The following is a 24,499-nucleotide window of genomic DNA, read 5'->3' on the forward strand; positions in this document are numbered from 1 at the left end:
GTGGGGAGACATTATGGCTGAAATTTTAGAAAAGCTTCTGAGTTCAAAAGAAAATGTCCAACATTGTAAGGTATCTTTGATATGTTTTTTAGATACTAGCCATGCCCCAAAATTAGAACAGCATTGTTTTTATTTTTAAAAATCACTAAGATAAAGTCTTAAGTACTGTTCATTTGCATTTTAGGTGTTTTATATAAATTGATATAAATTTTAAATAAAAAAAAACCAATGGATTTTTAAACTATACAAAGGATAAGCAGTAGCAACCCTTGTAAATTCTGTTAGTCATTCATAGCCAACAACTGTTAGATAATATTACATACAAAATTCCAAAAGAAAACCATGTGTAGTTTTAAACAAATTTCATTACAATATATTCTTATAATTCTTTTATATTATCATTAGTTATTGTTGTTTAGTTTACTATATGTAATCATAAATTATATTTTGTTATAGTAACTATGTATGGTAATCACTGTGAATCATTGTGACAAAGATACCTAAGAAATAATAAGAAGAGATTCATTAGAACTCCTGGATTCTGAGGTCTCAGTGGATGGTCACGTGGCTCCACTATATATGGGCCTGTAGTGAGGCAGAATATTATAGCCGAGTGCATGCTACAAACCAGGCACTTCACCTCAAACAATGCAAGAGCAAAGACAAGAGGGATAAAGAAGGTAGGAACAAAGTAGTGGACCAGCCCATCCCCCTAGTCACCTATATCCACTGCCTAGGTCCAGCTCCCTCCTAATTTAGCCTTCAAATAATGTACCCAGTAATGGACATATCCTATTTTGAGTTTAGATGCTTAATGACTAAATCACTTGTGAACACTGCTGCAGACCCACGTCTTTAACATTATGCTTTTGGTGGGGGAGATAATATTCAAATCATATCACCATGCATTGACCAAGACATTACTATACATACGGGATGGTGCAGCAATCCACTGGGGATTTTGATATACCCCTTGCAGATACGCAGCTATACTTTCATGACATATTTAACAATCAATACTTATTTCAAGGGACACAAGAATAAATTATTTCAAATCTTTCATAAGTAATTCACTTTCCCTTTACTTTCTTTCATGTATACTTTTGAAAACTGAAGAAAGTATAATTTTTATTTTTATACAGTGATGATTAACAAAATTATGTTAAATTTTAATTCTTCATTAAAAGCCATTCCTTATCTTGTATCAAATGGCAATTCATGGAAGATTAATGATTCTGTTTCTTCTACTTGCACTAATGATATGCAGAAGAGTTTGTGAATACAGGATAAATTGTAGAATATTAAAATAACAAATGTATGTGATGGAGTATTTCTGAAAAATTTAAGAGTGGTTGAAGGAAAGTAAAACGTGAATACATCAGTCTAATACACAAGCTCCCGTCTTACAATTTGCACTTTGATTGGGGTTTAAGGTGGTGCTATTTTTTTTAAATGGACTGCCTGACCTAATTTCAAGAACATAATAAAAGGTATCACAATTGCAAGGTTAGAATATCACTGAAGCCTTGCCGAGAAGTGAGCACATCCAATTTCATTCTCATAGACTGTCCACAATGCCGAGATGTTTCCTGTGCTTCACAGTAGTTGAGCATGCAGCCTTTGTAGCTAAATTTCCTGTACTTAAACTACAGCTCCGCACTTTGTAAATCATGTGATTGAGTAAGTCACTACTTCTACTACTCACCATTCCCCGTGTCTACAATATAAAGATAACCATCAGTGAGACCTCGGAGCCATTGTTTCCAAGTGATGGTTTCATATATGCAATATGTTTCCCAATGCTCAGAACATAACGTGCAATCTAAGCTTATCTACTGTGATTTATATGGTGCTCCAATGATACCCTGGAGGAAGACTTTTTCTTTTTGTCTGTTTCTGTCATTTCTGTTTACTTAGTGCCTAGAATGTTACCTGGAACACTGGTACATACATGACATGCAGGTATTAGTCCTTGAACATTTGTTCTCTGAAATTTTAACTATATTACCTCTGTGGGTATATGGGTATTATATGTCTGTATGCACATATTCATATGTACATTGCATACACATCTATACATAAACATGTATTTCATGCTCCAAAGAAAGCATTAAAGGAAAAGCCAATAAACTTAGGGGAGTAAATTTCATTATCTCTGATGTCTTGATGTATTGCTTTGCAAGAAATAGACATTACCATGGTTGATTCCTGACACCATAGAGAAATGCTATCTCTAGAATGAATCTTGGTCCTTGTGATCAACAGTTAAATAGACTAAAAAACAGATTGAAATGCAACTTTGTAAATACACCTCTGTTCATGCACTATTTATTGCCATTTCTCTGAGCAGAGGAATATTAAAATTTCCATTGTTAAATGCTGGGGGTCAATCGTAAAACCAGCCTTAGAGGCTCGAAAAGTATTTCTTCAGAAAAGTATACTCAGCTATTTTGTTTCCTTGCCTAGGAATGCTGACAGAAGGACATTTAACTTCTGGTTTTGTTGTTGTTGTTGTTGTTGTTGTTATTGTTGTTGTTTGGATTTTAATGATTAAGAAGACCTGGATGCTTGCTTCTAAGCATTAATATTGCCATTAAAATAATTTACATTAGTGTATTGTTTTGCATAGATACTGCTATTTCATTAATTAGTATACCTACATATACTTGCTAGCTAGCAAAACTGAAATAAGTAAAATGTTATTTCAATGAAATCTTCATGAACTAGGAACTGCAGAAATAATCGATATGCATGTGATGTTAGATGTAGGAAACTAAAACTTTTTTAAAAAACATATGTGCATGCATACATTTATAGATTCATGTATTTTTGCAAACATAAGGCATGTATATGAATCTTTCATCATTGTAAAGCATATTTGAAGTTTATCTTGACAGGAAAAGTGGAGAAAGTGTGCTCCCCTGAACATAAAGCTTGTGAAAGCTGATGGTCCAGTCTTGTGTGTTCTAGTGCAGAACAAGAATAAATTCTGCTATGCACACTACTGGGCATTCCCAAGTTCATCTATTGATGTCATAATCCCTGGCATGTCTGTACCTCCAGATAGGACTTTAAGGTTAAACCGAGTATGAAAGCTATAGTTCGCATCGCATAAAAGCTGTCTGCGCATGCGCAGAGGAAAGCCTCCTGAAGACATACAGAGAAAGCAGCTACCTTCAGGGCAAGTGAGAGGCTTCTCCAGAAACAACATTGACCAGAACCTTGATCTAAGTTTTCAGAGAGAAGAAGAATTTAACTTCTGTTGTTAAGGATGCACAGTTGGTGGTGTTTTGTTATGGCAACCTGGAAATATTCATAGGAATTATTAAGACTGTTGAGAGGCCTGGGAAGATAGCGCAGTCAGAAAAAATATGTGTCCTGAAAATATGAAGACCTGAATTCAATTTCCAGAACCAAAATAAGAAAAATAATTGTCATTTTGGTGACAGGTTTGTAATCCCATCGCTAGTGATTCAGAGGCAGGCAGATAGATCTCTTGGATCTCCTTGACCAACGACAAGAGAAAAGAGGGTGAGGGGAAACTGTTCCTAAGGAAAGCGATGAGAGGCTATTCTCTAGCTTGCATGTGCTAGCTACACAAGAGCTACACACGCTTGCATGTACATGTGCACACACAGATACAGACAGACAGGCACACAGACAACTGCTGAGAATACATAGCAAGTATTGTGAGGTAGAAAAGAAGCGACAAATACTTTGAAAAGTTCCTTTGCAAATTGAAGCCTACTAGTACTGCTATAATAATACAGACATTCAGTTATGGAGAGAGACATACTCTGAGGGTGAGTTCTGAAGGCTAGGAGGAGGAGGAGGTGGTGAGTGGGAGAGGAGGTGGCTTGCACCCTTGCTGCTGTGTGGCAGGCAGATACCTAAATTCACAGTCCTCTGGAAACTGCAATGAGCAATGGTACCCTAACACAGCACTTGGCAAGGTGGTTGGTACAGGGTACAAATTCAGTAAGTACCAGCTGTTAATTTTAGATGCTGGACATAAAATGAAAGGAAAGTTCCCAGCGAGACTACATCAAGAAGAAGTGATGGACTTAAGGAGCGATGGAATTAAAACAGCATCACAAGGATATAATCAAATTAGCCCAAGACACCTCTAAACTCCCCACATTACAGCATTAGCCACTGCACACATCTCTTTCTTTACTAGGGAGAGGGGCAGCCCTGATGTCTTCCTGACAACAGCTTGTATTTATATTTATATACTTTTCATGCTGTTCTTAATTCATTTTGTAAATGTAATGAAAGCCCCTCAAAGTGTTAAGGTACCTTCAAAAGGGACTAGAAAAACTCCTGGGAAACTAGAAACAGTTTATTCCTTCATGAAGTTACACAGAAATGTCCAAAAATGTTCCTTACTACCTCCCTAAACCCTGCCCTGTAATCAGAACAGGGGGTAGTATGTAAAATGACAGTTTCCCGTATATACGCCAGTCAGGGACAGAAGGGCTGCCTCAACCAGCTCAAATTTCCTATTTTTCCAGAGACTAGGAGTGAACGTGTAAGAAGAACTTAGAATTTCAGACTCTCTAACCTAGAATTTTGTAGGCCAGCTTCTCATTTCCAATCAGAATTGAGGAAAAAAAAAAAGTTAAGCAGGACTGTGGAGTTAGTCGCTTCTCTTTGGCAGGAACCCAAGGAAAAGGACATGCTAGCAGGGAAAAAGGTGCTGCATTTGAGATCCTCCAAACATAGACAGACAAATAGACAGACAGATAGATGATAGCTAATTTCCTAGTCTACACTAAAATCAAATTTGTATGTATAAAAACAAATCCTAATTTATAATATCTGTCCGTTATAAAATCCCACAATGATTACATTCAGTCAACATGGGCTTACCATATTACAGAATTTCCATAGAACTCTTCTTTAAATGTGTGTACTTCCTCTTAATTTTCATTGCTTTACTAAAATACTGCACCTCTACTGTCTCAAATCTTGAAGTATTTAGTTCACTCCACCAGAGTGGGGGCAGCTGGAGCTCTGTGTGTACAGCCTGCTCCAAACAATCCACAGACCTCTGTCAAAAAGAACTCCCTTTGAAGTGTCTTCCAACTGTGAAAAAAATGTTTATTATCCTCTTTAAATCTCAGCTTCTGCAGGTTAAAACCAGGACAAGAAACAACTGCATGATAACAAAGCCCCAATAAGTGGCAACTGTGTTACCATACTAGCAGAATAATAATGGTAGGAAGAATGCAGAAGAACTCGCAGGAAGCTTTTTTTTTTCCTACTCTTCCCTGTTGTTCTCTTTCTCTCCCAAAATATGCAGCAGAAAATAATTAGAATAGAACAGTTAAACAGGATGCTCTAGAGAGAAAAGGAACTGGCATTTAGTGGTATCCCTTTGCCTTTTTCAAATAAGAACACGCCTTTCTGATAAAATCTAAGCACACATCTCTCTGTGCCTCTGTCTCTGTCTCTGTCTGTCTCTGTCTCTGTCTCTGTCTCTCTCTGTCTCTCTGTCTCTCTGTCTCTCTCTCTCTGTCTCTCTCTCTCTGTCTCTCTCTCTCTGTCTCTCTCTCTCTCTGTCTCTCTCTCTCTGTCTCTCTCTCTCTGTCTCTCTCTCTCTCCTCTCTCTCTGTCTCTCTCTCTCTGTCTCTCTCTCTCTGTCTCTCTCTCTCTGTCTCTCTCTCCTCTCTCTCTGTCTCTCTCTCTCTGTCTCTCTCTCTCTCTCTCTCTCTCTCTCTCTCTCTCTCTCTCTCTCTCTCTCTCTCTGTCTCTCCTGTGTGTGTGTGTGTGTGTGTGTGTGTGTGTGTGTGTGTGTGTGTGTCTTCTTGCCCCCAGAGGGTCTCTAGTTAGAGTACCAGACGCTGGGTGCTTTAAATGAGTTCTCACCCTTAGAGGCACCAGAAGACTACCACTTCTTCCCTGAGGCCCTAATGAAAATTTCCATTTCTTAAGGACTATTGATCTTTGGGATGCGCTGACCTAGTTATCTGCTTAAAGCAATTTACACCTAGGTGTGCTAAAAGCCCAACCAAACTCCAGCAGAGGTCATTTCCATTTTAAAAAGGGAACTCTTTGGGGGCATTCCTAAATCCAAGGGAGAGATTTGGAATTGCAGGAAGTTGTCTGCTTTCCTTCTACACTGTTCAGCTCCCTCCACTCCTGCTGGACTCCCGTTTCTAGACCTCTTTTTTCTGTAGATTCATTACACCCTTATTTCTCTTTCCAGCTCTGCCAGCACTTCACCTTTAAAATGACTGAGTGCCACGAAGCAGGGTGCAGACACGTGTGTGTGTGTGTGTGTGTGTGTGTGTGTGTGTGTGTGGCTGTGTGTGTGTGTGTGTGTGTGTGTGTGTGTGTGTGTGTGGCTGAGTTGGCACAGAAAATGAATAATATCTGCAGAAATATACAAATTGACAGATACAGAAATCCGTCCGTGTCTGTGTTTGGGAGTACATATATCTATTTTTGCCCCAGATAAGGAGTTGCAGAAAAATACTGACAACCCATATGCTTGCTTGGTTCTCTGAGCCCCCTTGTCCTCGATTGCTTTCTATTGCTTTGGAAAAGCAACTTGGGGAAGGAAAGAGCTTATTTCACCTTAGATTTTAGAGTTAGGTTTTTTTTTAATTTTTTATTAATTTATTCTTGTTACATCTCAACAGTTATCCCATCCCTTGTATCCTCCCCTTCTTCCCTCCCTCCCATTTTCCCCTTATTCCCCTCCCCTATGACTGTTCCTGAGGGGGATTTCCTCCCCCCTGTATATGCTCATAGGGTATCAAGTCTCTTCTTGGTAACCTGCTGCCCTTCCTCTGAGTGCCACCAGGTCTCCCCCTCCAGGGAACATGGTCAAATGTGAGTCACCAGAGTACGTGAGAAAGCAATATCCCACTCTCACTCAATTGTGGAGACTGCTCTGACCATTGGCTAGATCTGGGCTAGTCGCTCATAAAGGGAAGCCAAGCCATGAACTTTAGGCAGGAGCTGAAACAGAGGTTTTGGAGGAATGAAGTTTATGGGTTTACTTTCCATGGCTAGTCCAACTTCCTTTTAACACAACCCAAGACCAACTGCCCAGTGTTGGTCCTTCCCACAGGGATCTGTGCTCACCCAATCATTCAGCTTCCATCAATCTATCAATAATAAAGACAATGGCCCCAGTGACTTGCCTATAGCCTAATCTGAAGGAAGCATTTTCTAGGTTTTAGATTCTGTCTTTTCTTCCCAGATGACTCTCAGTTATATCAAGTTGACAAAAACAACAACAACCTAACCAACCCATCTCTCAAAATGCTGTCAGAGTCCTGTTAAGTAACCACTCAAGTTACACATTTGCATTGACTCATTTTGTTAATGTGTTGGGGGCTTTACAACACAACGAAGCATGAATTTGAGGCAAACAGAATTGTTCATTTTCAGTGGAGAAGCCAGACTGACCAACACTGGGGTTGGGGGTTCGAGGGGGGTGGCGGGGTCTGCATCTCAGAGACCTCCTCTCCAGAAAGGAAGACAAGCAAGCACACGGTGTTTTAAAGAGTGATAGTGAAGAAGTCCTATGGTGTTCCCAGGCTAGTGTGGATGGATTAGGAGGACAACTGTGCAAAGCCTACGTACTTTGTTTAACTCTACTTCAAGTTTGGACTACTTCTTGGTTCTCGAAAGACAGTGGGATGGTAGAGACAAACTTGGGTAGGGGTAGTTCTCCCAAACATAATGAATCCCCTGCCTAAGCTGTAGCGTGTTTGCAGTCTTATCCATGGAAAATAATGACCTTGATTTAGTCCTCATTTTATGTCCGTCTTACAGCCTTGCACTAGGTTACACAGATAAAACAGATTTCAAAAATAACTCACATGAAAGAGATGTTTGATATAAAATAATAGATTTTTTTTTACAAAGTATTGTTCCCTGAAATAACAGACTGCTGCATCACTTTGTCAAGAACTTAGAAGGGGTCTTGGGGCCATCTCCAGACATACATTCAAAAATAACATCAGGGTTAAAATGAATGTTTGAAGGTTTGATTTTTATATATTGTATTGATAACATAATCCTGCATGTAACTATGACATTGAATGCTGAGATCTTCAAGTTGTAACCCACTAAAATTTTTTAAATTAATGACAGTGACTTTTGAAAACTTCCATGTTAGGATTCCTGAAATACACCTTCTCATAAAATAAAATATACAAACTTCTCTCACATGTTTTCTGAACTTTCGAATTCTGTCTGTTTTGGGGAACACTTTAGCTCTAAAGTTTAAGAATAGACTTTATTTTAAAATGCAATTTTGGACCACTATGGTGGCACAGGCCCTTAATCCCAGCACCCCAGGAGGCAAGCAGTTTATCTTGGGTACACAGTGAATTGAGAGCTTGCATAGAGTGCACAGTGAAACCTTGTTTCAAGGAAACTAATAACCAAACAAAACAAAAATGTGAATTTCACACCAGTGTTTTCATCTCCTTGAGTCCCGACGGGACATTTTATCATTGATTTTTGTAAAATTCCACCATTCATGAAAAGGCCGAAGGTTACTTCATTAACTTCATCTGAGAAATAATGAAGGTGCTTTTTGTTTTTTAACCTTTTCTACAGTTTGTTCTGAAATACAAATGAACAAACATGTATCTACTGTTCTGAAAATTAAAAGGTATGAATCAAATATAAATGATCATCTTTTTATGTCTTGCAATCATTATATCAATTTCGTGAAGCAAAGGACTTTGCATACTCCATACCCTGGGCTGGCAGAATAGTACATGTATCAAAGGGAAAAGAAAAGCTTTTTGAAATGAACACATTAAATGAATCAGTCACTAGCATAACCATAGTCCTCCTTGCGTTTTCTTTTAAAAAAATTAATTAATATCTTTTAATTTAAAATTAAATATCCACACACTGAGATACACAGAATAATGAGGAGCTTCTTCTACCTACATCCGTGCATGGATACCTCTTTAATGGTAAGGTCTAATAATTACAGCAAAGTCTTTTTTAAAAAAATGTCCCACAGTTGATACTATTTGGGACCAGGAGGCTTGGAGACATAAACACACATTGAAAACTAAGCCAGCAAACCCAGCAAAAATAGCAGGAATGGGTACGGATTTCTCAGAGTGCTGCTTCCTGTTCTTAAATGCTGTCACAGGAAGTATGTGGTAGGTCATTCTCATTTAAAGGAACAGAATCTAAAATTCTGGAGCATGATAGCAAGTTCTTGCTTTGGTTTTATTACATATTTCGGGTCGTATCACTAAATAGCTCTAAATGCCCACTGAAGAGTACAGAGTATGGTCCAGTGTGATTCTCCCATTGCTCCTAGTCTATCTCATACTAAGACAGAGTCTTCATTTGGGAGCCAAAACCGGAAATGCTCATGTGGACACCAACACACCTAAAACAAAACCTGAACAAACATGTATGCATGTATATATGTATCTGTGTATATGTGTGTAACAAATATATTTATTAATAACATATCTTAAATACGTGAATAACATATACATATATATGTGATATACCTATGTATATATTTGATTAACATTTGTTATATATTATATGAATTTATATCATGTATATTCACTTTGAGGACATTGGGTATTGAACTCAATTCCTTCACATGCTAGCCAAGTATTATGTCTTAACTTCCTCCTATTTTGTGGTAGAAATCGGGTATATCGAACAATTCTTTAAGAGTTTGCCAAAGGCTGTGTTTGCATGTGCTGACTTTGAGGGTTCTTTTCTGTAAGAGGCTTTTAAAAAGCCACTTGTAAACATCCACTGCACAGTCTAGTCACCCCAGCTCCTAGACTTTGTTCTATCACTGCATTGTTTGTGAGTTGATACAGTTTGTTACAAAATCCAAATTTTAAATCTATCGATATGAGCTTCCTCTTTGTGATGAAGAAATAGACATTTGAGAGAAGCAGAACAGAGTCTGAATTCCTCTCCAGACTCTCACCCTGGGTCTTGTCTTCAAAATAAAATAAAAGGCGAAGGACAGTTAAGTTTTTTATTCAGGAATTTCACTGTTGTCTCAATGACACTTTAGAAAATGGCCCTTTTGCAAGATTGCAAGATCAGATAAACAGCGAATGGCATAAAAATCCTCAAGTGAAATTTAGGGATTTGCATGGGCTACAGCAATCCCCACAGCTTTACACATCCATGTTTTTCCAATGTTCTTTGTTATTTGGTTTTTTAAAAAGCTATTATACTGACAATTAGTTATACACACAAGATGAAATAGAATGAAATGAAACAAAACAAGACCTTGGGAATGTGCAACTCTTATTAATTACTTTGGATCTTGGAGAACATTGCAATAAGGCCGGGTAGAGGGTACGATAAATGCATTATAAAAGAATCAGACTGTGTACAACACATAAACATACAATATAACAAACAGACATGCAGATGTACAAACATGAGGAGGTAGAAGTGTTGTCCCGAGGGTGTCAACTTACCTAGACTATCACTTCTACAACTAAAACCACCCATTTAAGACTCAACCAATGGAACTCAATTGATTCTTAGAACTGTGAATTTATATTATCTGACATCAAACATAAAAACCTCCCTATATAAATATATTCCACAAACTGGTGGGTACATATTCTTTCTGAATATTAACTTTGGTAGATCTAACTAAAATTTCTGTTAATCTTAATAAATTCCTCATCAACAACAACAAAAAATCTTAACAATTCTATATGTTCTTTGATTGCTTATTTCAAGATTAAAGAAAATTTAACCCATTGCAGTGCCTGTGATAAAACAGAAAATCACAGACGATATGTTTTATAAAAGTGCTTGAAGTTTTTGATATTCACGTGTGGGTAAAAGCACACACACAGTGACATTCAGAATTGCAACACAGATTGGGCAAGAGCCTGTTCTTTCTCAGAACTGTCTGCCTAGCTAGAAAAAGCTGATTACATGACACAGAAATCAGTTTAGGGTTTTATTTGAAATCAGTTTTTAGTGTAATGTAGACAAAGATGTAAGAAACTGCATTTCTCTTTATTCACACAAAGCCAAAGTATGAAATTTATTATTGTTGAAATCTGCTTTTGTTTTGTTTTTTGTTTTTTTTTAATAATGATTTGCCTCTCGAGTGTTAACAGTCGCTAACCATCTCTTTGAAAACAAAACTGTAGACATCTGTGAGTAACACGTGGCTGTATTAATACTGCCTCTTTGGAAGTTAACTTGCTTTCATGCTATTTATTTTCCTGAAATAAGAAAGAAAAAAACTTTAAAATAAAATGCACAACAAATGGAACAAACAGTGATTGGCTGATACCCCACCGCCAAGGGCAGGCTCCAGCAGGTGTCCAAGTAGCAAGGTGATCACAGAGTAGAGTGTAAAATGGAGCATCATAATACAGTGGAATTCAGCCAAACACCGTAATGTATGGATGTAGATGCATCTGAAAGAAGGAAAATAAAGATTTATGTAGGTTAAAAAAAAAAAAGATGTAGAAAATCTCCCTAAAGTCTTACACTCCATCACAATGCTGACATAGAGGTCTGGAAATAGATAAAATTTTTAATTGCAAATTATGGATTTATAAATAATAAATATGCTCAAGGGAAAATTTGACTTGTCAGAGGAAACATACATCAGAAGCCTTAATGGTTCTGTTGTTTGTACACAGCATTAGAGCTCTATACAAACATCACTAAATTCCTGAAAATAAGCCTTTCTTCTGCCCTTAAAACATTAATTCACCAAAAGTGATAATTACGATTAGCTTTAGTGGTTTCAGCTCAGCTCTTCTTGTGTGTGATTTCTCCCACCAACTAATGCTAAATAAAGCACAGCTCAATGTACTTGACACAGACGCTGCTTTAGACAAGAGTTTAAGGGTTTAAAAAAAAACTTTAAAGGAAACTTACTGTAGTTTCACAGAAACTGTTTTTACTCTTTCTATAGTGCCACAGTAAATAAATGAATGCGGGACCTTGACAGGGTCTAAAAACCTGGTCCTATCTGTCTTACATGTAAACTAACTTTGGCTACACTTACTGCACAATGTTTACCTATCACTGCCCCCCACAATGAGGTTAATGACTCCAATCCGGTTGATTCTATGGCCAAACCAGGGCTGAGAGCCACTGAAATTAGTAAATTATACACTTTACATATAATGTTATGCAACTTTTTAATCCACCACATAGTTTAGGGAGAAAAACAATTTTCCAACTGAAAAACAACAAAAATATCTCACTCTTCTATGAAACTTGCTAGTAAACAAACTGGGAAAAAAATAAAAACAAGGTGCTATTCTATGTTTAGGAGAAGTGGATACAACATAAAGAAACCAAGAAGCCAAAACTGAGTTTAATGATTACTTCAGTAAGAATATTCAAAACCTGTCATATATAATACTGAGAATATTTTCATTGTTTTCAAATAGAATACTTTTCTAAGGAAGATATGCTTAACAGCAACTATGACAAGAACTTATGACTGTTCTTTCTGTTGTACTAAATTTAAAATGCTACCAGTTGCCTTTTTTAGCCCATGCTAAGCAAAGCTACATTAGCTCTTTAATGTACATCATCAACTGCTACCCTGCATAAGAGAAAGAATTATGAATTCTTATTAAAATCAGTAAGTTTTGATTTTTAAATTTTATGAAAGTACTGGAGTCCAGGATAAATGTATACTCTATTGTTAAAAAAAAAAAGTCTATTCTTATAGCCAAATATATTAACAAAGATGTGAGGAAACCTAAACCGATTCATGGCACTGCTGCATTCTACACAGAGAAACTTACTGAAAATCTGAGGGTGTTTTGCCTCTAAAAGTGGTTTAATGAGAACACTTGGCCTCTGGTCTGCGTTATGTCTCTAATGTTCTTAATTTTTCATGCAACTTTCTCAGTTACTTCTTGTATAAACGTGGGGAGTTGCTAAGGTGGTATCTTTTCATTCTAAAAATATAATAACTCTCCTAGTATTTGGTATAGGCAAAAAGTTGATGACTGGTGTGCTTTTACTTCTCCTTTGTATAGGTTCAACATTCAAATATCATAGACCCATCAGTGAATGAGCATCAGCACAAAACAAAGTATTGTTGACAGGATAGTTGCTACCCAAGTATCTGTGCATGAGTGCAAATAGAGAGAAAGCTCGGGATACTTTGAGATCGTAGAAACTTTGTACATTCATATCATTAAGCATTCTTATCAAATAACCATTATTCGATTCATTTATTAATGATAAGTTCGTAGACAGTTTAACTTTCCTATTTGAATTTACCTTAAAAGTTGCACAACCATGGACCACATAACTGAATGAATTTTCCTATATACCTTACTCATTCAAAGATGTAAGTAATATTGTTCAGTAGATGTCTCTCTCCTATTAGTTATCAGGTCTCAGGCAAAAATAAAAAGCCAAATGTAAGAGAAATACATGCAGATTAAGGAACAGATACTGCTCCTTGAAAGAGTCTTTGGTTATAGCTAAGTGAACTATCTTGCAGCCATTTGCTTGTAGAATTAACCAAGAAGCTGTGTGAAGCTGACATCACTTTGCAGATATGTTACGGCTAAAATATATGTGCTGGTGCCTTACAGAAGGGAACTCTCAGTGGAATTAATAGAATTTTTTCCTTGAGTATATTGAGATCACCTCAAAAATGGATTGTAAAATTAATGTATATTTAAGCTCAGTTATTATCAGAAATAAATTTCTTTACTTTCCACTTATGGAATACAGTAAACGTGTTAAATGCAAATTCATCATCTTGAAAAACTATGTCAAATGACAAACTCACTAGAACTTGAGGACAGCAAGAGAACTGCTAACTCCATTTGAAGTTCATTAATTTTTGAAGTTTTGTTGAAATTATTAAACACAAATTTAAAAATAAATGGAATGCACTTTTCTTTTCTTTTCTTTATAAATCACATGCACAGTTGTCCTTTTAGGTCACAAGACTACAAGCCACCAAGTTTGCCAAGCAACCAAAGACCTAGATGCAAGGGGGACAAATTCAGAAATGCTGTGGACGAGTTCATTGTGCTCAAGTAAACATCAGGTATGGGATGGAGAAGGGATTTGCTTCCATTGCAAAAGTCTGAACACCGAAAAGCTCACTTCCAACCTCAGTTTCTGGATGTTTGAATTTTAAGAAATAATTTCATCCACTCTGTAACACACATCTAGAGTTTGCCAAAGTATTTACAAATGCTTAAAGTGTCCCTAGGGCCCTTGAAACCAACCCCAAAAAGATGGAAGGGAAGGGAGAATTAGCAGTATTTACAAACCTTCATTTCTGGGAGGGAATTGGCTAACTACACATAGCCCCTAATATCACTATGTAAAAGAAACACTTCCAAATGTCCAATTCTCAGGCAGAAAACACTGAGTCAAACATTACTTCCATTTTTTCAGTATAAATAAATTAGTAATATAAGATAGTTCAGATAAATTATAAATAAAACAAAGTCACTGTAACAAATGAAATCTCACATTTTCAATTGACCTCTAAGAGACTGAAAAGTACGAGTCTCAAGTCTAATAAATTAAATTTTATATAAATTCATCCCTCAAAGAGGGAAACAGCAAAATCCTGTGTGTATTTAAAATACAAAGTTTAATGAAAGCAAACACTTCTTTGTTCTGTGAACACTGAATCTTTTAAGAGTAGAAATAAAAAAGTAGCTATGTATGATACAAACAAAAATTTGGACAAAGTGGTCTGTGTTACTGTCAAATGGCGCAGAATGTAACTTTGAAGTGGATCTCTTGTCCCCTGACAGCAATATTGAGCAGATGAAGCTATCAATTACTATTACTAATTACATTGGGGGAATGTGTTTCCTTTGCCTTTATTTTATTGTAGGTCAGCTCTTTCCTCTTGGTTAAAACATTATACATCTTTGGAATACCTGATGGCATACAAAGCCACCTTTGGCAAACTGGGAGAGAGTCATTCCACCCACTGTGGATTTCATTTTTCACAAATTGCCTTTGCTCAGTTAAAAGACAAGTGCCATGCGTTAGTCAATTTGTGAGCGTATCACTTTGTTTTCCAAAGGAAATGTCAATTGTCTTAAAATTCAAGAGTGTAGAGCTACACTATCACATGAGTCAAATGCAGCTTAAATGACAACACAGGCCTCATGTAGTGTTTGCACGCAGTACTTGTAAGTTTGCCATTTTATATACCCATTCAAAAGCATACAGGTAAACAATTTAGAATGCAAATACCACTCTGTCAAAGGGCAAAGTCACTATTAGGATTGTAATGGAGATATAAATCCTCTGTGTACAGATATCTTCACATTATAGTGCATTACTTTTATCATTTCTAAGGAAATTTCAGAACGTCAGCTTACTTTCAGAAGTATGTAAATAACATGAAAAAGTCCCGTAGTTTCATGAGAGTCTTTCTTATTTACCAAACTAATGAAGACAGTAAATACTAGACCAAAACACATTGCTTTTCACTCCAGGTAAAGCAATAACACAACAGATATAAACTCTCCGCAATATCAAATTGTGGTTTCAAATAAGTAAGTAACTCAAGCTTATATGCTTACAAAGATCTATTTTTAAAAGTTATTTCATATACATTAATTCAAACCTATAGTTTTTACTGCTTTTAATACTATATTTTAAAATTATATTAACTCTGCTTTTTCTCATCCAGTAAAATGCATTATAAAAAGTATACAGTAAAGTGCTACATATAGAAAATATTTTAATAGTGATAAAAAACTATGAGAAACTAATATTTCTTCTCCATAACATGTTGAATGAGACTATGTAACAACTTTCTCTTTCACCTTAATTCCCCTCAGATAACACAATCTACATGCAAAACATATCTAGTAGAAAAACCCTCATATTATATCATTTAACAAGTCATACATGTAATTCCTAAGGTGAGTTTTGGTTTTGTTAATAAGAAGCATGTGACGCATTATTTGCAGTGCTTTGGGCAGCATCATAGCACATTTCAAGAGGTTTTATATGCTGTGTGTCAAACTTTGATGGGTATAAAAAATAAACTCTTGCATAATACATACCACACAAGCAACTGTAAAAATAAATCTGATACACTCAGAAGTTCCCCTCAAAAAAAAAAATATATATATAGTCTGCTTTCCCATTACACCACAGAAGAGCTATGTCAAATAACACACAAAAGTGACACACATAACCTTTGTTTTTCGAGTATATCCCAAAGCACCCACAAATATCTTCTACTCGATACAACATAATTTTGTTTATAAGCTTTGGAATACTGAATATAAAGAATTCAGGCACTGATTGCATATCAACATAGGAGCCTAATCATTATAAATAAATGTTGTTATAGATACAAAGTATTAAAAGGCAATTATGCATGACACTTGCTTATCAATAAGTACTTTAAATCCAGTGTTTCATCAGATCAAGTCAGTGTGGCAGGATTTAGAGTTTTTTGGCTTGACTTGGCTCTGCATTTGTCTGAATCAGTGTCTGCTGAGTTATAGAATCCTCCTTGAGTCATAACATCGTTAAAACTCTTCAGTGCCCAATTAGCATGGCCAGCATTAGCTACACTAGAAAATTTTCACTTAGAACTCTCCCCAATAAGATATACACATTCATTCTGTAAACGCAAAATATGCGTGAATTGCGGCTGTCAAATGCACAGAGAAACACAAACCACTGCCTCTCCCTTAGGAGCTTATAACCATAAGGCCTAGCTGGCAAAAATAACAGGGGCACACCTCTGTCCCATAAGGCCCCTGGCACGTTAGTGGCATAACATTGGGCTCCTAGCTTTAAAACCAGAATTATCCTTAGAGAGGAAAGACAACTTCATAGAAGCTGCTCTGTCTCTGAGTGATCAGCCCTCTTTGGGATATGTCAACATGCCTGGGATGCATCTTACCTGTTTGCTGTACTTGTTATTGGTTTGACAGCTGTACTCAGAGCAGTGGTCTGATCCAATTGAGATGTTGTCTCCTGCTCCCACAAATGTGTTGGCTGGTGGTAGATCTTGGACAGCCTGGTGTTTTTTCCCTGCAGTTGGTGACTGAGGGTGAAGCTGGACAGTAGGCAATGGGGAACTAGATTTGTAATGCCTTGCCAGGTCGGGACTGCCAGGCCCACCATTAACTGAGCGGTATCGGCCCATGCTTGGGCTGTCTGACAGCTTCTCATTGACACTGTCATACCTCTGTCCATTTGGTTTAGAAGCTTCGACAGTGACAATACTACTGTAGAGTGGCTGCTTAGATTTCTTGTTTTTCTTGTCCTTTTTAGGCTTTTTAGATTTGTCATGCTGCTGGGGTGTGAAAAAGTCTTCGTGGTCCTTTTTGCCAGCCTCGTAGCCATTTTTACTTTTGGACCTGCAGTACCTGGCCATCATGACAATTAAAATGATCAGAATCACTGTCATAATGCCAGCAACCACCCCGATGACAATGCTGAGTCTCTGTTTGCTGATTTCATAGCTTGGGTCACCAGCTATATCCTGGGTGAGCGGGGTATGCAAACTTCTGACTATCTGAGAGTCAATCACGGTGGCATTGGAAACACTTTCATTGACAAACACGTGGACCAAAGTCGTAGTGGACTGGGAAGGCTGGCCGCTGTCATTCACTTGCACGACCAGCCTGTGCAAGCCGTAATGCTTTTGGGTGAGTTTCCCCACTAAGGAGACCACGCCACTGGTGGGATCAATCTCGAACAGCTTGAAAGGATTTCCTCCCACAATGCTGTAGTTCAAGTCTGCATTGATGCCATCATCACTGTCTGTTGCTAGCACCGTAGCTACTACTGTCCTGACATTACTTGAAGGTGGCAGCAGCGTGTAGGAAATGTTTCTGGGGAGGGTAACTGTGGGGGCATTGTCATTTTCATCCATCACAAAGAGAGAGACTGTGGCTGTGGCTGATCTGGGAGGATCTCCCCCATCCACAGCCTTCACTCTGAAAGTATACGTAGTCTGATGTTCCCTGTCAAAAGACATTGTGGAGTAAATGGTCCCTGTGTCATTTTCAATAGAAAAAATGTTACTGTTTTCCTCTATGTACAGGCTCATCTCTGCATTCCGTCCCTTGTCAGCATCCATCACCGTGACCATTCCCACAGGGCTGTTTGGTTGCAAGTTTTCCTTCACATAAAAGGTAAAGACGTCCTGCATAAACTTAGGGTCATTGTCATTTTTATCAGCCACCTGTACAATCACCGTGGTGCTGCCCTGCAGCACAGGAATGCCTTTGTCTTTGGCGTTAACTTTAAACTCATACCTGTCAGTCTGCTCCCGGTCCAGTATTGTATTGACCAGGATGTCCCCAGAATCGGGATCGATGGCAAAAGTCCCCATCACTGAAGAGTCCAGCGAGTAGGCGATCTCTGCATTCTTCCCACTGTCAGCGTCTGTGGCCAGCACCGTGGCTACTCTCTCACCTGGAATGTTGTTCTCCGGAAAGTAAACCTCAACCACTGACTGGCCAAAGACAGGAGGGTTGTCGTTGGTGTCTCCCACCTTGACCACCAAGGAATTGTTGCTGGAGAGACTAGGACTGCCCGAGTCCACAGCTACTATAACCACATTGAACTCCCGGGTGGTCTCATAGTCCAGTGGAGCTGACGTGTGCAGGAAGTACTTTTTCTTGTTCTGATCGCCCTCTGTGTCACTGGCTGGTTTAAGCTGGAAAGGCACATCTCCCACTACTGTACAGGTGACTACCCCGTTCTCGCCTTGGTCTCGGTCAGACACTTGCACCAGAGCAATGGGGGTGTCCACCAGGACGTCCTCAGCCACGTTGGCCACTCCGTCCTTTAGTGGGATGCGCCCTATTTTGCGGATTTCGATGGAGGGAACGTTGTCGTTCTCATCTTTTATGTTGAGGACCACGGTGGCCTTATCAGTCTTGGGGGGCTGCCCGCGGTCACGGGCCATGACTGTGAATCGCAACTGGTTCACTTCCTCTCGGTCGATACGGTGCAAAACACTGAGCCAGCCGGATGTTTCATCCAGACGCAGTAGCCTTCTCACTGACTCTGTGGCAGCCCCAAATACATACTCGATCTGTCCGTTGACCCCCACGTCCAAATCGGTAGCGCGCAACTGCAGGATGGGGGTGCCAGGAGCGCTGTTCTCAGCCAGGTCAGCTTCATACACACTCTTCTCGAATCGGGGGCTGTTGTCGTTCACGTCGGTGATGAGCACCCGCAAGATGGCCTGCGAGGACCGAGGTGGGTCGCCCCCATCGCGCACTCGGAGGGTGAGTTCGTAGGAGTCTCGCTGCTCCCGGTCCAGCGCCCCCTTCACTATCAGCTGCGGTTGTTTCTCGCCGTCTGGAGTGTCTGCCACTTGCAGCTCGAACACACTGCTTCGGCCACCAGGACCAGTCCCGCCGCCACCCTCAGGCGCATCCAGCCGCCTCTTGGAGCTTCCAGGGCCGCCACCGCTCGCGCTGTTCCCGCCGCCCCCTGGGTAGGGGGCGCTGTCCGCCGGCCCCAAGCGCCTTCCCTCGCCGCTGCCGCCGCCACCCCCGGGCTCCTGAAGCAGCTCGTAGCGCTCGATGCCATTGCGACCAAAGTCACGATCGGTGGCCGTGGGCAGCAGGTAGAGCGTGCCTACGGGCCGGTTCTCCTCCACCGTAAGCGTGAGCACCGGCGACGGGAAGGTGGGCGTGTTATCATTGATGTCCAGCACGATGACCCGACCCTCAAAAAGATCCACCCAGCTCTGCGAGGGTCCTATCACCGACACCTCGAAGTCCAGGAAACACTCATTCTCGTCGAAGATCATCTGACATTGGGGCAGCTTCTCTCGGTCGATGCGCCTCTCGCTGGTACTCAGCTCACCGGTGAGGTTGTCAATCTTCAGGTACTCAGAGCCAGACTCAAGGCTGAAAGTCACCTCTCCCGAGCCAGTCACGATGCCCAGGTCCGCGGCTACATTGCCGATCCGCACGTCGGCGGGGCCCTCCTCAGCCAGCCGGTACCGGAGCAGTTGCTTGGCGGTGGCCAGGCTGAGGCAGAGCGGCAGAAGGAGGCAACAGCTGAAGCACCAGCCGCGCGCCCATCCTGTGGTCCGCATCCTCAGCATCTTCTCTTGCTGCTGCTGCTACTGCTCCTTCTAACCACAACCCCCCTTGGCACCCCCCTCCTCCGGGGCTGGCCGCCTGCCCTCCCCTCGATCCTCCTCTCCGGGAAAGGAAGAAACGAGAGGAAGGGGAGGGAGGGGGCCAGAGTAACGTGTAGAGCCGGCCGATGGGAGAGGGGCAGCTATAGATGCTTTTTTCTCCTTCTGCTTCTTCCGAAAGTTATTGTTTCATAATTCATGCAATGGGTGCTAATCGCCCGCTCGTCGGCCACCGTTTACTCGCGGTACTCACAGTTCACGGGACACTGCGCGCCCCGGGCTCGGTGCCCCCACAAAGTCATCCCCGCAGCGGGAAGGTCCTAGGATCCAGTCCTCAAGCTCTAGGAAGGGGCCGGAACAGCTTCTGCAAGCGGGCGGTGGAGCCTGGAAGCGGAGTGGAGCAACCCTGCAGCCTTGTCCGTCTGTCAGCCTTGCTAGTCCCTTACTGCTACTCGAGTTAAGTCCAATTCCCGTTCCAGCCACTCACTCTATACCCATTCTCTGTCTAGGCTCCGGAGGTCCAGAAAACCGGAGCCGCTTCCTGCACGAGGCTCTGGTGCCAGCAACAAGCCAGTCTCAACTCTGATTCCTCTTAAGCAGCCGAGAAGCCACTCAAAATATCTTGAATGAAAAATTCCACGGCAGGTCGCTTCGGGCAAGGTGCAGCGAAGACGTCTCGCGTCACAGCTCGGTCCGCGACCGAGTGCTCCCGGCGCGCCAAAGAGCAGCCCGAGCCATCTTCAGAGATGCCCAGAGTCGGTCGCTTCTCACCTCGGAGAGCTCGGGTTTCTCTTTTTTCTTAACAACTCTGCGCAAGGTCATTAGTCACGAAGCCGCCGCCTGAAACCGCAGCAACCATTTGCCCGCGGGGGCGAGAGCAGAACCGTGCGCACCGCGCGGTGCCCAAGTTTGGATTCTCAGCCGCAGAGTCCGTGCCTTCCCTCACCTGCATTCGGCCCGCGTGTTGAGAGCAGTGGGATCTGCAGCGCTGTGCGCGATTCAGGGAGGAGATTGCAGCCTCTCTCTCCCTCTCTCTCTCTCCCGGTTCTCTCTCGATCCCTCCCCTCCCTCCCTCCTTCTTTCTCTCCTCCCTCCCCCTTCTCTCTCCTCCCTCCTCTCCTTTCCCCTTTCCCCCCCTCTCTCACTCTCCTGCACAGTCTCTCAGCTTCTTCCAGTCTCAATGCAGGGAACTCGAGCTGAACTTGATCCCTTTGCAGTTCAAAGGTGAGCAAGCCTGGCTCGGTGCTTCCGCGACACTGGCCTGGTGAAAGCGCACGGCCCGGCACTCCTAACGGCAATTAACAAAGATCCCCAATTCTGTCCGGATTTCCAAAGAAAAGCCAAAGGCACCGAGGCGGGGGTGGAGGGGGAGGTGGAGTCAAACAGAGCTGCCAAGTAGCTTTAAAAAAAAAAATCTAGTTTGCCAAAGGGAGAAAAAGTGCCAGTCGGCTGTTGTCTCGGAAGTGCCCTGGCGCGGCGGGTGAATTCCGCAGTTGTCTCGTCCGCTTTCGCGTCTAGCAGAGTCTGGTGCGCGCGCTCCCGCTGCCTCTCCGGCGGCGGCTGTTCCGAGACACTGAATCGCTAAGCGAAGCTCCTGCTCTTCTTACCCCTGAGCCGAAAACCCTCAAGTTTGCGTAAAGTGGTGGTTGCTGTGGAAAGCTCGCGGGCTCCGGACTCAGACTTGTGCCCGACGCTGCAGCGGCGGCGGTATCCGAAACTACACAGTTGCAGAGAACAAGGGAGGAGGGCCAGTGAAAGGGAGGCGGGAGGAAGTACCAGCCAGCGGCGGCGCTCACAGAAGCCTGGCTTCAGTTCGTCGGGCCGACTGAGGACGGCCCAATTTCAGCCCCTTTAAGCCAAAGCCTAGTCCCTTTAGCAGTCTGGGGAGGCTGGCTGATTGCTTTTTTCCTCTAGGGCTGGTAGATTTCCTTCTTTGACTAAATACGGCTGCGTGGGTAAGAGCTGTAGTGAGGGTTTTAGTATACCTTCTTCCTACGTCCACCCTCAGACAATGTCCCCCTCCCACCCCAACTCCCACCCCCAAGGTGTCTTCGCTTGGCAATTTAGCATCTGGGTTAGTGCATTGCTACTAGTAGATTAAGCACTACGTCTGAGTCCCGAAAGCCAAGCTTATGTTCTGTGAAATCATGACTGACTGCAGAAGGAAGAGAGAACATCAAAGTCCAGTAAGATCCGGAGAGGATCCTTTTTTGGAACACAGACTTTGGAGGTCTGGGTTGGGGCGGGGGGGGGGGGGAGAGAATGCCTGCCTTTGTTTAAAAGCTTGGAATTCCTGTCATCCAGCTTTCACTGGGGATAGACCGTGTGTGCACGCGCCTGGGGAATAAAACACACGCTAGAAGCCTAGATGTTATTTTCTGAGCACAAGCTGCAGCCTTTAGTAACTGGCAAAGTGTAGCGTCACCTACCTGGATATAAGGGAAATAAACTTTAATGACAACTTTGTGTACCGAGTATGTTTAACGTCTTTTTTCTCCTTTTGACTTTGTGCCTCCCATTTGTCCCTGGCATTCCTTGGCGTGAGGCTTCTCTAGTTTTCAGTCATCATGACCACCGCAGTCAGTCTAGTTAGATCTCTGGACTGGTGGTGTTTTTCGAACGGAAGCCACTTACTCTTTTATTTCAAAGACTGGCGGATGAAGGCACCTCTCCCTAAAGATTAAGAAGGACAAGGCTGGTGGGTGGTATTTGGGTAGGGTTCTTACTATCTCGAAGAATGTTACTGGGATCTGGTTAGTGTGGGAACTGAAAGGTTCCTTTAAAGAAATTTAAGCGACCCCCCCCAAGTGCTCACAACATCAATTTTGCTCTCTGTGAGACCAAAGTGAAAAGACAGAATGATTTAAACAAGGCAAATACCAATCAAGTCTAGGAGCACTGGGAGCGCTCGCGGTTTTTTGGAAGAGCGCAGAGAACAGGAGTGTGTGTGTGTGTGTGTGTGTGTGTGTGTGTGTGTGTGTGTGTGTGTGTGTGTGTGTGTGTGTGTGTGTGTGTTTGAGGGTGATAGTGGTTTCCAAGCTCTCACTAGGGTGTGGGGACATGCAAGCACAGAGAAGGGAGTTGTGAGTAGTATGTGCCAGGGAGCTAGAGAGTATTTTCCTGTCCGACAAAGCAGCATCTTTCCGGGAGGGGTGGCTCCTCCTCCTCTTCTGATAGAACTGCCTTCGCCGTAAGCCTCCCGCCGCCGCCACCAGAGCTTTCAGCTCTGTAACTGCAGCATCAGCGAGAAAAGCCTGGCGCGCAGGCTCAGTGCGCACCGCCGCAGTCTGAAGGCGGGGGCTGGCGCCGCAGCGCCTCAGCGGCCAACGAAGTGGCAGTAACGCGATGTCCCCCTTACATTTGGAAGAATGGAGTTTTATCTGAATGCCTGCTTTCTCCCGGTCCAGATTGGAATGGGAAGGGGACGTCATCTCTACTGCGAGGCTTTGCGCCGTGCATTCCGATGCGTGGCAGTGAGGCGCACTTCACTCATGCCACTCGTCGCCTTACTAGAATTTTGCAAACTTCAGGCAGTCGCGTAGGCAGAAAGACATTATGCACTCCCTCTTCACTTGCCAGACCATAAACTTGAATAACCCCCCTCTGCCACTTAGCAATTTCCCGCCGCTCTTGGCGCGGCTTGGGGTGGGGTGACTGAGAGGGCTACTCTTCCCTATAGCTGCCTATATTTCTTCCACGGTGACTGGGATACAGTGGTGCATCGCGTCCTTCACAGTGGAGTGGTTTCCTCTGAGAGAGGGAGGTAGCCTCCTCCTGCCCTCCCTACTTATCCCCACCGACTCCTCCGCGGAGCCAAGCCAGCGTGGGAAATGGGTCCGACGTGTGCTGCATGGCGAGCAGTGCTGCCAAGCTACTGCTGAGCCGGGAAACCTAGCTTTGCTCCCTCCCCCCTCAGCCGCCAGCTCCGACCTTTCCGCCAGAGCAGCCAAGAAGTGGCTGCTCCTTTGCCCCATAGAGCGGTTCCTGTGGAAGAGAATGGAATGGGCGGGAAGAGGGTGAAGGGAGGTAAGGGGGTGGGGGTAGGAGGACCCCCCTTGTGGCTGCCACAGCTCCCGATCCTCTTCCGCCCCGTGTCTGGGCGCTGACACGGTTGCTCCAGCCTCTCTAGCCGTTGCGCAGAGTGAATGTAGGCGAGCAGCAGCCTCCCCCCACCCCGCCCCATTTCCGCAGTCTTAGTGCCAGTGTCACAAGTGCTCAGCAATTTCATTAAATGGAACCTGGGGACTTAATCCTCCCAGTAGCCGACCTCACCAGGGGAATGTGATATCCGGATTCGCTCCCACCCACAGACCCCACCCGGCCTCTCAAACCCTAGGCTGCTTTTATCTTCTCAACCTGAGAGGCAAGGTTCACAAGGAAATGGGATCAAAAAGTGTA

The 24,499-nt window shown here is 42.3% G+C and overlaps 1 protein-coding gene across 9 annotated transcripts in view; it reads right to left on the reverse strand.

The window, feature by feature from the left end:
- PCDH7 (protocadherin 7) overlaps nucleotides 1-20,196 on the reverse strand; it is a 420,420-nt gene extending 400,224 nt beyond the window's left edge. For 8 of the 9 annotated variants that reach the window (XM_084798655.1, XM_084798654.1, XM_084798653.1 and 5 more), the window contains exon 1: nucleotides 16,892-20,196. In XM_084798655.1, coding sequence (XP_084654781.1) covers nucleotides 16,892-20,065 — 3,174 coding nt within the window. In that variant the 5' untranslated portion in view covers nucleotides 20,066-20,196. Of the gene's footprint in view, nucleotides 1-9,986; nucleotides 11,421-16,891 lie in introns of those variants that run through there. The other variant, XM_084798661.1, reaches the window with a different exon arrangement.
- Nucleotides 20,197-24,499: the final 4,303 nt, after the last annotated feature.

Source organism: Acomys minous (genome assembly GCF_964271855.1).
Source record: "Acomys minous genome assembly, chromosome: 10".
Taxonomy (NCBI): domain Eukaryota; kingdom Metazoa; phylum Chordata; class Mammalia; order Rodentia; family Muridae; genus Acomys; species Acomys minous.